Source organism: Notolepis coatsorum (assembly GCF_963971535.1).
Source record: "Notolepis coatsorum genome assembly, chromosome: 13".
Classification (NCBI taxonomy): Eukaryota; Metazoa; Chordata; class Actinopteri; order Aulopiformes; family Paralepididae; genus Notolepis; species Notolepis coatsorum.
In genome coordinates, this window is record NC_140177.1 from 19,456,041 (window position 1) to 19,470,984 (window position 14,944).

The 14,944-nt window shown below is 50.4% G+C and overlaps 1 protein-coding gene across 1 annotated transcript in view; it reads right to left on the bottom strand.

Moving 5' to 3' along the window:
- emilin2a (elastin microfibril interfacer 2a) overlaps nt 1-2,287 on the bottom strand; it is a 42,128-nt gene extending 39,841 nt beyond the window's left edge. Inside the window, exon 1 of the mRNA XM_084327471.1 lies at nt 1,941-2,287. Coding sequence (XP_084183597.1) covers nt 1,941-2,110 — 170 coding nt within the window. The 5' untranslated portion in view covers nt 2,111-2,287. The remainder of the gene's footprint in view (nt 1-1,940) is intronic.
- Nucleotides 2,288-14,944: the final 12,657 nt, after the last annotated feature.

Here is a 14,944-nt window from a genome sequence, read left to right on the forward strand (position 1 = left end):
AATTGATTGATTGATTGATTGAAAAGTTTATTAACAGATTGCAGAATGGGTACAGTACAGTACATCTCAATACATACAATTGTTAAGGGGATGCAGACCAGAGAAAGACTTTCATCTTGTTTACATCAGGGTCCCCCATTTTCAATTCATCATAACATATATGACATACATGACATACAGATAGACAGTACTGCTACATCTATACATTTATGACATATCAGATTTGCAAATACAGTACTGTTTGTGATACAAAAGTGTCCAGAAAAGGAGTGTATATACATTTGGCGTAGAAACTGTACATTGGAGGAGGTTGGTGGGGTGGGGTTGGGTGGGTTGGGTGAGGGCTGTGTACGTAAGCATGTGTACATGCCTCACATGTGTGTGTGTGTGCATCTTCCAGGTATGCGACTGTACTCCTATCTCTTGTGTGTGTCTCGTATCCATGTGTGCCTCCGCCCCCTATGTGAGTGTATATCTCAGGTGTGCATATATATGTGCGTCTCAGCTACGTATGTGTGTGTCTCCTATGTACATGTATATCCCCCATATGTGTCAGTGAGAGCCTATACCTCAACTATGTGTATATGTAGGTGTGTGTATGCCTATTTCCTATAAGTGAGTATGTGCATGTATGTGTGCCCCTGACATGTATAACTTAGCCTTGTGCATATGAGTGTGTGTAAACCTATTATGTACACATACGAATATGTGTATCCTAGATACTTGTATGCGGCTAAACATGCACATATGAGAGTGTGATAGAGACAGTGACCATTCCATAGATATACCATCCGGACATAAAATCCATGTACATACATATATAACACATTATAAAGTACAAGTACCATCAGATCAGATCCCCTTTTTCATATTCATCCTTGATATCATTGTAACCCCACCTTAATCATTTGTCCCCAGACCGTTCAGTCAGGTGTAGAAAACTGTCCCATAAACGTGTATGCAAATAAACAACTTGTGACAAATAAAACTCTTGACTTGACCACCAGCCTCTCTATCTAAATGTTATATTGTTAACTGTCTAGTTAGGCATTAACTGTGTTAATCTAAATGTTATATTGTTAACTGTCTAGTTAAGGCATTAACTGGGTTAATTAATCTAAATGTTATATTGTTAACTGTCTAGTTAAGGCATTAACTGGGTTAAGTGGGGAGTGCGTCATGGTACAGTTTCAGTAAGTGGGGAGTGTAAACAAGTTGAACGCGTCACGTGAAATAACGTTACGTGAATAAACATATAACGTTACAATGTACAGTTTCTGACAGCTGGCTGTGTTGTGAAATGTGCATAACGTTATGAATAAACCGCGAAGTCACGCGAAATAACGTTATAAACGCGAATCTGGTAGTATATTTATTTGTATCTTCTTGAGATGATAACATTAACATCCGCATTTTACCGCATGGCGAGCTAAACCAATCAGAGAGGGGCTTCGCTCAACCAATCAAAGAGGGGGCTGCAGAAATGGAGCCCAACCAATCAGAGAGGCGTCTGCAGAACTTCAGCCATTGGGTGGGACCCAAATCACGTGACCAAAATCAGCCAATGGAAGCGAGGGGTTGCTATGTGCGGGCTTGTATGTGCGGGGGCTTGTAAGCGCTGTTCTCCGGAGCTGCAGCTGGGAGCATCTCCCTCCTGCCCATAATAAACACGCACTGAAATAGACTGGGGGGGGGGGGGCTGTGGGAATTAAAACTTCTCATGCAAATGTAGTTTAACACATCCTGCTGCACGCACACACACACACACACACACACACACTCACACTCACACACACACACACTCGAGAGAAAGACTGCAACACAGACGCACAAAGAGAAACATCGTGTCGGCGCCACGGGGGGCCGCGTGCCCTGCTGTGGAATGCATGGCGGAGGAGTTTCATCATTGTTTATAAAAGTGTGTTTCTCGTTCTTCTTACCTGTTTCTGTGTCGGTGCGCCGCGGCGCCGGTGTACGCGGAGCCCTGGAACAAGTCATAGGAGGGCGGGGAGCCGTGAGTCAACTGGAGGCTCAGGAGCAGCAACGTTAACGTGCACAGCGGTGTCCACAGTGTCCACTCCATCTCTCCCTGTCTTCTGCTGCATGTCATTCTTAAAACAAGTGAAAAGCTTCAAATAAATAGACCTTGCATTTGGGGGGAAAAGGTGACGCTGGTTTGCGTTGTTTGTTCCAGAACTGCCCCCCTATTATTATGACCGACCGGACTCGAACTGAAGTTTGGGGAAGTCCAGAATTACTGCAACTCCCAGAGAATGACGTCCAGGGGCCTACACCCTCCTCCCGCCTCCTCCCAATCATCTGGAGAAAAGAGAAGGGGGAGTGTGTGTGTGTGTGTGTGTGTGTGTGTGAGTGTCTGTGTGTGTGTGTCTGTGTGTGTGTGTGTGAGTGACGTGTGTGTGTCTCTGTGTGTGAGTGACGTGTGTGTGTGTCTCTGTATGTGTGTGTGTCTCTGTGTGTGTCTGTGTGTGTGTGTGTGAGTGACTTCTGTCTGTGTGTGTGTGTGTGTGTGTCTCTGTGTGTGTCTGTGTGTGTGTGTGTGACCTAACTGCGTACCAAACTGTTGTTTTCTCTCTGGGCTCAGACCGCTCGTCAGAAACCCGCTGGTGCAGCGCTGACTGTATATGGGACCCGCCGACAGCCTGATTTACACCTCAGTGATCTGGACTAATGACTCTTTCCATGTCCTTTTTATGTGATGATGGTGGTGGTGATGATGATGACGATGATGGTGGTGGTGATGATGGTGATGATGATGATGGCAGTGGTAGTGATTACATGATGATGGCAGTGGTGGTTGTGGTGATGTTGTTGTGTTTGGTTGTCATGGTGGTGATGTTGTGTTTGGTTATCAATCATGGTTGTTGTTGTTGTGTTTGGTTGTCACATTGTTGTTGTTGTTGTGGTTGTGTTTGGTTGCCATGTTGTTGTTGTTGTTGTTGTTGTGTTATGTTGTCATGGTGTTGTTGTTGTGTTATGTTGTCATGGTGTTGTTGTTGTTGTGTTTGGTTGTCATGGTGTTGTTGTTGTGTTATGTTGTCATTGTGTTGTTGTTGTGGTTGTGTTTGGTTGTCATGGTGTTGTTGTGGTTGTTTGGTTGTCATGGTGTTGTTGTTGTGTTATGTTGTCATTGTGTTGTTGTTGTTGTGGTTGTGTTTGGTTGTCATGGTGTTGTTGTTGTGTTATGTTGTCATTGTGTTGTTGTTGTTGTGGTTGTGTTTGGTTGTCATGGTGTTGTTGTGGTTGTTTGGTTGTCATGGTGTTGTTTGTGTTTGGTTGTCATAGTGTTGTTGTGGTTGTTTGGTTGTCATGGTGGTAACACTGGCAGCTGTGCTCATGCTGATGGGCAGTGTTTCTAACATGTGTGGCTCATTGTGAATGGATATGGATCAACTATATTCTGACAGGAGTTCCTCACAGCTGAGCCCTAGTTTCAGCTAAATTGAACAATTGGCTGAACAGTGTCTCACTGTGGACGCGTACAGACAGTGGCTTTTTAGTTTCAACAACAGTTTCAATTCGCAGCACTTAAGGCGGTGAGACACGCTGTGTCACAGTCTTCTTTGTGTGTTTCCATGCAGGCTGCAGCTCCTGTGAATGAAATCATTTCTGAGCGGAGCAAAAGCTATTTCCTCCATTTCTGTGGCTGCCATGGAGGGGGATGAGGAGGAGGGGGGGTATCTCTCTTCCCTGATCAGATAGCTACTGTCTCTGTTAACTCAAGAACCATCATGGGAGCAACACTGAATGTACAGTTTCTACGTCAAATGTATATACTCCCTTTTCTTGACTCCTTCTGTATCACAAACAGTACTGTATTTGCCAATCTGGTATGTCATAAATGTATAGATGTAGCAGTACTGACTATCTGTATGTCATGTATGTCATATATGTCTATATGAATTGAAAATGGGGGACCCTGATGGAAACAAGACAAACGTCTTTCTCAGGTCTGCATCCCCTTAACAATTGTATGTATTGAGCCGTACTGTATTGTACCCATTCTGCAATCTGTTAAATAAAGTTTTCATTCATTCATTCAACACAAAGAGGGTGGGGTCGGGGGTCAGGGTGGGGTGATAAGTGCCCTAGTGAGTGTTGATGACCCAGTGAGATAATGTAAATGATTAGGAGGGAAACATGTAAACATACTGTATATATTGTGGCAACCCCAAGCCACCCCTGGGCTTGGTGATTGATGGGCGCTATGTGGCGACCCAATGGCTGGGCGCTGCCCATGTTTGGGCGTCCGCTTCCGGACGCACCTGTCACTAAAGACCCATCAGAGTGATTACGTGATTAGCGAATCACGGCGCGGTGCGCCTGTTGGGGAGGGGGGACTTAATGGAGCCGAGGAGCCTCCTCTCAGTCCCCCGTAGCAGCGCAAGGCAAAAGGCCACAGAGCGGAGATGCCGCCCGGCCGACAGATTACCGCCAGCAAACCGTTATTATTTGAATAGAAAATAAAGAGCATGATTTTGGGAACTGCAACCTGTCTGTGTGTTGTTTATTCTGCCACCCCTACACCTGGAATTGCCACAGTGGTGGAGAATGCGGGCATAGTCTACTGGCAATCAGGGGTGCGGAATAAACAACAATAGACTTTATCGAAGTAGAATAAAAGAGATTAAAAAAAAAATATATATATATATTTAATAACGGAAAAAAAAGCATGGACGCGCTGGTGCAGCAGCTCGTACAGGCGAGCATGGAACAACAGACCCGGCACGAAGAGGCCCTGCAAGAACAGAGGAAACAGACGGGGATGATCCACGCGGAGCTCCAGCGGATGGCCTCTCACCGGCGGGAGGAAGGGGCCGCCGGGACGCGGCCTAACCCCGGGCGCTTCATCCCCAAGCTGACGGAGCAGGAGGATATAGAAGCCTATCTCCTAGCGTTTGAGCGCACCGCCGGCCGGGAGGGCTGGCCAGAAGACGACTGGGGGGGACTGCTGGCCCCCTTCCTGTCGGGTAATGCGCAAAAGGCCTACCAGGACCTGCCACCGGAGCAAGCCGAGAACTACACTCGGCTAAAGCAGGACATTTTGTCCCGTTACGGCCATTGTTACAAAGGATCAGATTAAACCGAATATATATATTTATTGATTGATATATATTGCATAGTATTTGTATATCGTTTGATATCCCTTGTATATTCCTTGTACATATACACGGAATATCCCTTTAGCCTAGTACAGACCATAATATTTCATTCTCCTATTGGACAGCAGTCCACAGGCGCCAGGGCCATGCCTCCAGAGTCAGGTTCAAGGCCACCGTCAAGACATGTCTGTACATGCCCGGCCTTGCCCAGGGATACGAGACAGAAATGAGGTTGGCACTAGATTGTTCGCCGTGCATATAAATATGGCGCAGGTGAATACAGAAGTAGAGTTACCCAATAAGTTGAAGCCTCACCCACGATACTCCGTGCGGTGAAGTATGGCCTGTTTGGCCCCAAATAGAGCATTGAGACCGCGTGCGAATTAATAACTGAATTGTCAGAGTTTGGCGCTATACCGTCGAGTGCGACATATTTCTATTAAGTCAGTAATAGTCTATTTGTGTATAGTGTATCGTGCGGCTAAAGTTCTACAGTGACCAGCATCACCAACGCTTCCTCGTACCAGCTAGAGTGCTTATCCAGGCTGGGCTGCTTTCATGGCGCTTTCACCCGAGGAGACCTAGACGAGAACCGTGTGGACATGTACACTGGATTAATCTACCCGACGACTACATAGCCCTTTGCGGCTGGATTATATTTGTTTTGGTCCTGTGATTTATGGAGCGGAGAATCGCCGACGCCTACACGTGTGGGATTTACCCTGTGAGGAGCCACGTCGAGTCTGCGCCTCAGAGAGCCTGAGGCCGGCTAGCTTTCTTCACTGTGGAGCTACAGTCTACGGAGAACAGCTGTATTCGTCTGTGGATCAAGAGACTATTGCACCGTCTCCTGTACTTGGAGTCTCCTTAGTCATCGTTGACCAGACTCTCTACTACCGACAGATCCTCTACCCCTGCTGGCTTACAACCGGGGGGACCCTTCCAGTATCTCCCGCTATATATTACCAGTGCACCATAGATATAATTCCCTAAGATTCAGGTTGTATAATTACCTCCTGCGTAACCAGAGAATGGACATTCATTATTGATTTGCCTACGCACATTCCTTTGCCTTATAAGCGCATCCAAAGTATAATAGAGAAGTATATTATGTACCTTTTGCTGCAATAAATACTTAATTACCACTTTGTGTGGAACCGATTCATTGTGGGAAGTGTTCATCATATTTATATATCATGTACTGTATGGCCAGTAATTAAAGTACATAAAGCGGTAGTGGTTTAATGATACCATACTTATCAATACAGTCAGGGAATTGTACCCCTCAGTTACAATTGGTCCTTCGAGCCGGAGGGTAACTAGTGTAATATTAATATAGTGGTATTAATATTGACATGGCCTATGATGAACACTCCACAAAACGGTTCTCCTAAAGTAGATCGCCCGCAGCGTAGACGGCAGACACCTCAGTACTTAGAGGATTACGTTGCCAATATACTACCTAGCTTTCTACAGACGGTAAACGCGGAAAAAGTAGATAGTAAAATTATGTCCGACCCTATCGACCAGGCTACCCCGCCAATAGAGGCCCTAGTGGGTTCTAACGTAACTGACCAAGCTCACGGTAGGGACCAGGAGGGACCCGACATGACTTTACCCCCCGCCAAGACCGAAGAAGTAGTCCCCGGAGAGCTCCAGGATAAAGACAGCTCTCCAGGGATGGAACTCTACCCGCTACAAGAAGAGGAGAGCACCCCGGAGATGGATCTCCAGGACTCGCCACAGGAGAACAGATCTCCAACGAGTACTGCCAGGAGCGGATCACCTCAACCAGCGTCTTCCCCCAGCGAGGCGGACAAGATGCTGGCACAGGCATTCCTCGCCAGCCTAGCAGCCTCAACAGAGCGCGATCGACTCCAAGCACAGACGCTTAGTGAGCGCGAACATTCTTCCATGGAAAGAGAACGCCTTCAGGCGCAGCAACGGAGCGACGAAGATCGTATACGTCTAGAGATTAGACGCCTTCAGACGGAAGAGAATATGGTAAGGGACCGGGCCGAAGCCCAGCGCGCCGCCGCTGAAGCCCAGCGCGCCGCTGCCGGTGCCCAAAGAGAAGCAGAGCGCGACCTCGCTCTCACCAAGCGCGAAGCCGAGCGCGACCGATTACAAGCGCAGATAATGGAGCAGCTGATCACCAGGGCAACACCCCCTCCCTCCGCACGGGGTTCCAGGGCCTCGTCAAGACAAGGGTCAAGGGCACCCTCCCCTACCCGATCAAGCGACCCTGAGCCCGACCACCAGAGAGAGCCTATACCCCCCTCCGAACCCCTTCCCCGACCGGTCCAAGTGAGACCCAGCTACAAGGAAGAAACGGTCTACACCGCGGAGAGGCTAAATAAACGACTACAGGATCTAGAGGACCTGCCAGAGGAAGAAGAAGAGGGAGAGGAGGAGAGTCAAGCCCGACAGCAGCACAGTACTCCACAGGACCAGGAGGTCCAGTACAGCCCAGGCTCTACCCCCGCGGCTCTGCGCTACAGACCCCCGACTCAATTCACGGGTGAGCTTGACGCACGACCAGCCCCGAGGAACAGCACCTGGATACGCGGGCCATGGTACCCAGCAGGTACCAGCCCACCAAGAGGCGTAAGAGGAGACTCGCCTAGGAGGCCTCTCTTCCAACGCTCACCGATGTGCCAGCCATCCATGGCATCATACATTGGCACACCGACGTTTCCGGACTTCACCCACGAGAACAGAGCACAGTACACGGAGCTACGAATGTGCTTAGAGACAATGATGTCCAATGTAGCTGATGAACCGTACAAGTATGCTATCCTACCCGAGCGCACAATATAGCGCTGGCCTATGCCACCTCTACTACCCCATACACAGCGGCTCTAGCAGCACTCGACCAAAGATATGGACGCATATGGGACTACGTAATACAAGAGATAAGGCATATTGACCGCCTACCCCCAGCCACAGACAATCTCTCACTAGATGACCTGTCTATCAAGGTACAATCCCTGGTAGGGATGCTGGGGGCGCAAAGAGAAAAGGGTATGCACGAACTGTACGCAAACTCTAATGTCGAGAGGATTTTAGAGAAGCTTCCGCCCGCCCGACAAGAGCGCTTCAGGCGGCAAAGAGACCACCGTGATCCTAACGGTCCCGAGCCATCCCTCCTAGACCTAGCCGACTTCCTGGCGAGAGAAGTCAACAGCCTACGGTTGGATACGTTCATGTGGAGCACCCCAAGCTCCAGAGAGGGACCTAGGAGAGCAAACGATGGCCGAAGATTGGTGACCGTCATGCACCAATCAGAATCAGTACCGAGCAGCAAGAACCACAGTACCCCCTCGATGAAAGAGAAGTGGAAGATGGTGTGCCCGTACTGCGAAAAGGAACACTGGTTGTCACAATGTGACACATTCAAGAAGATGACCGCCGACGAGGTGAGTCAATGGATAAAGTCCAACCGACGCTGTTACCGATGTGCGCGCAGTCACATGGCAGCCGATTGCCGCTTAAAGAAGAGGTGTAGTCGGTGTGACGGAGCCCACCTAGATGTCCTACACGACAGTAACAGAAGAAAGCCTGCACCCTCAAGCAGCACAAAGGCAAGTGTTATGTACATTGACCCCGCCAGCAGCGGGGGCGCCCGGGTGCTCTTAAAGGTGGTCCGCGTAACACTGAGTTACCAAGATAAGGTCATGGACACTTACGCCGTCCTTGACGACGGGTCAGAGAAGACCCTTCTCCTCGCGTCCGCTGCGGCCCAGCTGGGGCTGCGGGGGAGCGAAAACCAGATGACGATTCGGACAATAAGAAGAGACCTAAAGACGATAAAGGGCGAGAATGTCTCCTTCACTATCGCAGCAAGCGGGCAGCCAGAGAGACGGTATAGGATTACTAATGCTTTCACCAGCCAAGAAATAGGCCTGTCGCAGTACACCTACCCCATCGCCAAGCTGATGGATAAATATGTGCACTTGCGTCAACTACCTATACCGCTCATAGACGGTGCCACCCCGACCCTGCTGATAGGCTCCGACCATGCAGACCTCATCGTCCCGATTGACCGGGTCCACACAGGGCCCAGAGGCTGTCCTGCAGCAGTCGAGACCCGCCTAGGATGGACATTACAAGGCCCCCTCGCTAAGTCTCTTAACCGAACAGCAGCCACTAACTGCCTCCACTCCAGAGTGACAGAAGAAGACACCACCCTCCTACAGCATGTCGAGAGGCTATGGACACTAGAGACAATGCCCTTTAAGAACGAAAAGAAAGACATTCGTTCCAAGGAAGACATTTACGCTATAGCCCTCCTCGAGCAGGGGACAAAGAGAGTCAAAGTCAACGGAGTGATGAGATACGCAACTCCACTCCTGAGGCGAGAGGGTATGCCTACCTTCCACGCCCCAAAAGAAGCGACGGAGCGGTATCTATTGAACACAGAGCGGCGCCTAGCCAGAGACCCCGCTCAAGAGACGGTGTACCGCGCTGAGATTAACAAGCTAATCACAGCGGGACACATAAAGAAAATTGACATTAAAGAGGCCGATCAGACGACCGAATCATGGTACGTGCCGCACCACAAAGTCCACCACAACGGCAAGGATCGTATTGTGTTCAACTGCAGCTACCAGATCGGATCACAAAATCTGAATAAAGAGCTCTTGCCCGGCCCAACACTCGGCCCCTCTCTACTAGGCGTGTTACTACGTTTCCGCCAAGACAAGGTGGCCATCAGCGGCGACATCAAAGGGATGTTCCTGCAGGTGAGACTAGTGGAGGAGGACAAGACCCTGCTGCGGTTCCTATGGAGAGAGAGGATCGGGGATGAGCAACCAGCCATCTATCAATGGGAAGTCCTCCCTTTCGGAACCACATGCAGCCCATGCTGTGCTACGTTTGCACTGCAAAAGCACGTCGCAGAGGACCCAGCAGCTGATGAAGAGGTCCGACAAAGTGTAGGAAATAGTTTCTACGTGGACAACTGTCTGCAAAGCGTCTCGACGCCAGAAGAGGCCGAGGCCCTTCTACTCAAGCTCCGCGCCTCCCTGATCAAAGGCGGCTTTGATCTCAGGCAGTGGGCCAGCAGCGACCCGCAAGTATTGCGCAGCCTCTCCCCCGAGGACAAGGCAGCAAGCAGCGAGACCTGGATGGCGACCATCCCAGGAGAAGCCCAAGAAATGACATTAGGACTAGTCTGGCGCTTCAAAACAGACTCGCTCCATTATAAGCACGCACCCCTGACCGGGGAGCAGGGAGGGTCGACTGCACTACCGACCACCAGACGGAGTGTATACAGAACACTCGCCAGACAATATGACCCGTTGGGATGTATTCTACCTTACACCACCAGGGCAAAGATGATTGTAAGAGCGTTATGGGACAAGGACCAGGGCTGGGACGACCCCATACCCGAACACCTTGCATCCACATGGAGAGAGTGGGAGACGGAACTCAGCTCACTCCCAGGTGTCAACATACGCCGCAGCTACTTCCCACCCACAGTGAGGCCGGAGACGTGCCAGATGGACCTGCACGTCTTCAGCGACGCCTCCGAAGTAGCCTACGGTTCGGTGGCCTACTTGCGTGCCCGAGAGGAGGGAGGAGAAATACATACTGCTTTCATCCTGGCTCGCTCAAGAATAGCCCCACGAAAGCAACAATCTATCCCGCGTCTAGAGCTCTGCGCAGCCCTAGCAGGAGCGCAACTCGCCACGTTAATCCAACGTGAACTCACCATTCCGGTGCAAAGAACAATCTTGTGGTCAGACTCCACGACAGTACTCACATGGATCCGGTCTGATTCGTGCAGATACAAGGTCTTCGTGGGAGTCAGTGTCACAGAGATTCAAGATTTAACAGAAGTAGCAAGCTGGAGGTATGTGGACACAAAACACAACCCAGCTGACGTCATCACCCGGGGAATGTCCCTGGATGACCTCACCCGTCACAACCTATACAGTGACGGGCCAGAGTTCCTCAAGCTCCCGGAAGAAGAGTGGCCTACACCCACCCCACGGGAAGCGAGTAAAGAGGAGGCCGAAAACAAGAAATCTATGTTCTGTGGATTGAACACACTCGTCTCCACAGACCCCGACATAGACGATTGCCTCACCCTAGAGAGTGCGCAGCTAAAGACATTCCTGTGGCACCGCCCAGAGGTTCAGCTCACTACTGACATTACAGCAGCTGACTACGAAGAAGCAGAACTTCTTCTACTACAACGAGCCCAGAGAGACTCGTTCCCCGATGAGCTAGACTGTCTACAGGGAGCAAAGCCCGTCCCATCAGACAGCAGACTGCTCCACCTAGCCCCCGAGAGCGACGCCCATGGTCTCATCAGAGTGGGTGGTCGTCTGCGGAGAGCTCCAGACTTACCGGATGACGTCAAGTACCCGATAGTCTTAAACAGCCGACACAAGGTCACAGAGCTGATCATAAAGAAATACGACGAGGATGTGCATCACGCCGGGGCAGAGAGAGTCTTCGCGGAGATCAGACGTTGTTATTGGATACTGCAAGGGAGAGAAGCAGTGCGGCGCTTCCAGCGAACCTGTCTAGACTGTCGTAAGTGGCGAGCGCAGCCCAGTATACCCCGGATGGCTGACCTACCTCCCTGTCGCCTCCGACTCGGCGACAAGCCTTTTCACTCCACCGGTATGGACTGTTTCGGCCCGCTGTATATAAAGAAAGGAAGAGGAACCGAGAAGCGGTGGGGTATTGTATTCAAATGCATGACCACCCGAGCGATGCATATAGAACTCCTTCCAACCATGAGCACAGACTCATTCCTTATGGCCTTCCGAAGATTCACATCGCGGAAAGGCAAACCGTCTATATTATTGTCTGATCATGGGACAAACTTCAAAGGTGGAGAAAGAGAGCTGAGAGAGAGCTTCCAAGCTATGGGCCCAGAACTTAAGACCCACCTCGCTCCATCCCAGATTGACTTCCAGTTTAATCCCCCGAACGCACCTCACTTCGGTGGAACTTGGGAACGAGAAGTACGTTCAATAAAGACAGCCCTGTACGCCGTGCTTGGGGCCCAGACCGTGGCGGAAGAAGTCCTAATGACAGTCCTCACGGAGATCAAGGGAGTATTGAACTCAAAGCCCCTCGGTTACGTCTCAAGTGATGTAGCAGATGTCGACCCAGTCACCCCCAACACACTCTTGATGGGGCGGCTGGACCCCGCGCTACCACAGACAATGTACAGGCCTGAAGAAGCGAACGGCCGAAGAATGTGGAGGTACAGTCAAGTATTGGCTGACAAGTTTTGGAACAGCTTCCTACTCCACTATCTACCGTCTCTACAGACCCGCCAGAAATGGGTGAAAGAGAGAGACAATTTGACAGAAGGAACAGTCGTCATGATTATCGACCAGTCACTACCCCGAGCTATGTGGCCGGCTGGCCGCGTAAGCAAAATGATCACCGGTGCCGACGGAAAGGTCCGAGCAGCCGAAGTGCTCGTCCAAGGACGGATCTACACCCGACCCGTGGCGAGGCTAATAGAACTGCCAAGGCTCCCCGATACTATCGATGACGACCATGACCCCATGATTTTGTGAACTGCCCGACCCCTCACAACAGACATTGAGTAGTGGACAGTGCGGTTAATCTGTCTCTGCTTAGCTAATTAGGTGGGACTAATTAGGAGGCGGCTGTTACAAAGGATCAGATTAAACCGAATATATATATTTATTGATTGATATATATTGCATAGTATTTGTATATCGTTTGATATCCCTTGTATATTCTTTGTACATATACACGGAATATCCCTTTAGCCTAGTACAGACCATAATATTTCATTCTCCTATTGGACAGCGGTCCACAGGCGCCAGGGCCATGCCTCCAGAGTCAGGTTCAAGGCCACCGTCAAGACATGTCTGTACATGCCCGGCCTTGCCCAGGGATACGAGACAGAAATGAGGTTGGCACTAGATTGTTCGCCGTGCATATAAATATGGCGCAGGTGAATACAGAAGTAGAGTTACCCAATAAGTTGAAGCCTCACCCACGATACTCCGTGCGGTGAAGTATGGCCTGTTTGGCCCCAAATAGAGCATTGAGACCGCGTGCGAATTAATAACTGAATTGTCAGAGTTTGGCGCTATACCGTCGAGTGCGACATATTTCTATTAAGTCAGTAATAGTCTATTTGTGTATAGTGTATCGTGCGGCTAAAGTTCTACAGTGACCAGCATCACCAACGCTTCCTCGTACCAGCTAGAGTGCTTATCCAGGCTGGGCTGCTTTCATGGCGCTTTCACCCGAGGAGACCTAGACGAGAACCGTGTGGACATGTACACTGGATTAATCTACCCGACGACTACATAGCCCTTTGCGGCTGGATTATATTTGTTTTGGTCCTGTGATTTATGGAGCGGAGAATCGCCGACGCCTACACGTGTGGGAATTACCCTGTGAGGAGCCACGTCGAGTCTGCGCCTCAGAGAGCCTGAGGCCGGCTAGCTTTCTTCACTGTGGAGCTACAGTCTACGGAGAACAGCTGTATTCGTCTGTGGATCAAGAGACTATTGCACCGTCTCCTGTACTTGGAGTCTCCTTAGTCATCGTTGACCAGACTCTCTACTACCGACAGATCCTCTACCCCTGCTGGCTTACAACCGGGGGGACCCTTCCAGTATCTCCCGCTATATATTACCAGTGCACCATAGATATAATTCCCTAAGATTCAGGTTGTATAATTACCTCCTGCGTAACCAGAGAATGGACATTCATTATTGATTTGCCTACGCACATTCCTTTGCCTTATAAGCGCATCCAAAGTATAATAGAGAAGTATATTATGTACCTTTTGCTGCAATAAATACTTAATTACCACTTTGTGTGGAACCGATTCATTGTGGGAAGTGTTCATCATATTTATATATCATGTACTGTATGGCCAGTAATTAAAGTACATAAAGCGGTAGTGGTTTAATGATACCATACTTATCAATTCAGTCAGGGAATTGTACCCCTCAGTTACAGCCATAGTCTGCAGTCCCGTGCGCAGCGGTTCCATGACTGGGTGTATGACGCACAGGCCTCCCCGCGCTCCCAGATGCACAACCTAGTCCGCATAAGCCGAGCCTGGCTAATGACTGACCCCGGAGGGCCCACGGTCTTGGAACGGATTGTTATGGACCGCTTTGTCAGAGCCCTCCCTTATGACACGAAGAAGCAGGCGAGTCAAGCGGACCCCCGCTCCGTGGAGCAGCTGGTGAATATTGTGGAGGCCCACCAGGTAACGCGGGAGTTACTCAAAGGGGGGCGAGGGGAAAAGCCAGAGCGGCCGAGAACAAGGAGGGGTCCCGACGAGCCCAAACCCAAGGGACCGGGTAGGGAACGCAGGTGATCCCGAACTACCCCGAAGAAGACCGCTGTTCGACCAGGACCAAAGACGCTGCTATGACTGCGGCGAGCCCGGGCATCTCTCGTGGAACTGCCCAGGCCGGGATGTGTCCATGCCATCGGCGGCAGCTTCAGACCCCCGCGGAAAGACGTGCAATTATGGCGCAGCCTGTTGGGCCCATAAGGAAACATCGGCGACACTTTTACCCGTGCGCGTCAACGACAAAGATGCCGTAGCGCTCCTGGACTCGGGTAGTGTCATAACGCTGGTTCAGCCCCATTTGGCACACTGCGACGCAGAGGCTCCGCAAGTGTCAGTGTCCTGTGTGCACGGGGACACAAAGTTGTATCCTACAGCGCAGATCACCCTGACAACCACCAAGGGGGTCTGCTCGATGACAGCCGGCGTCATACCTAACCTGCCGGTAGCGCTGCTGATTGGTCGAGACTGCCCCCTGTATCGCCAGCTGTGCTCAGCCGTC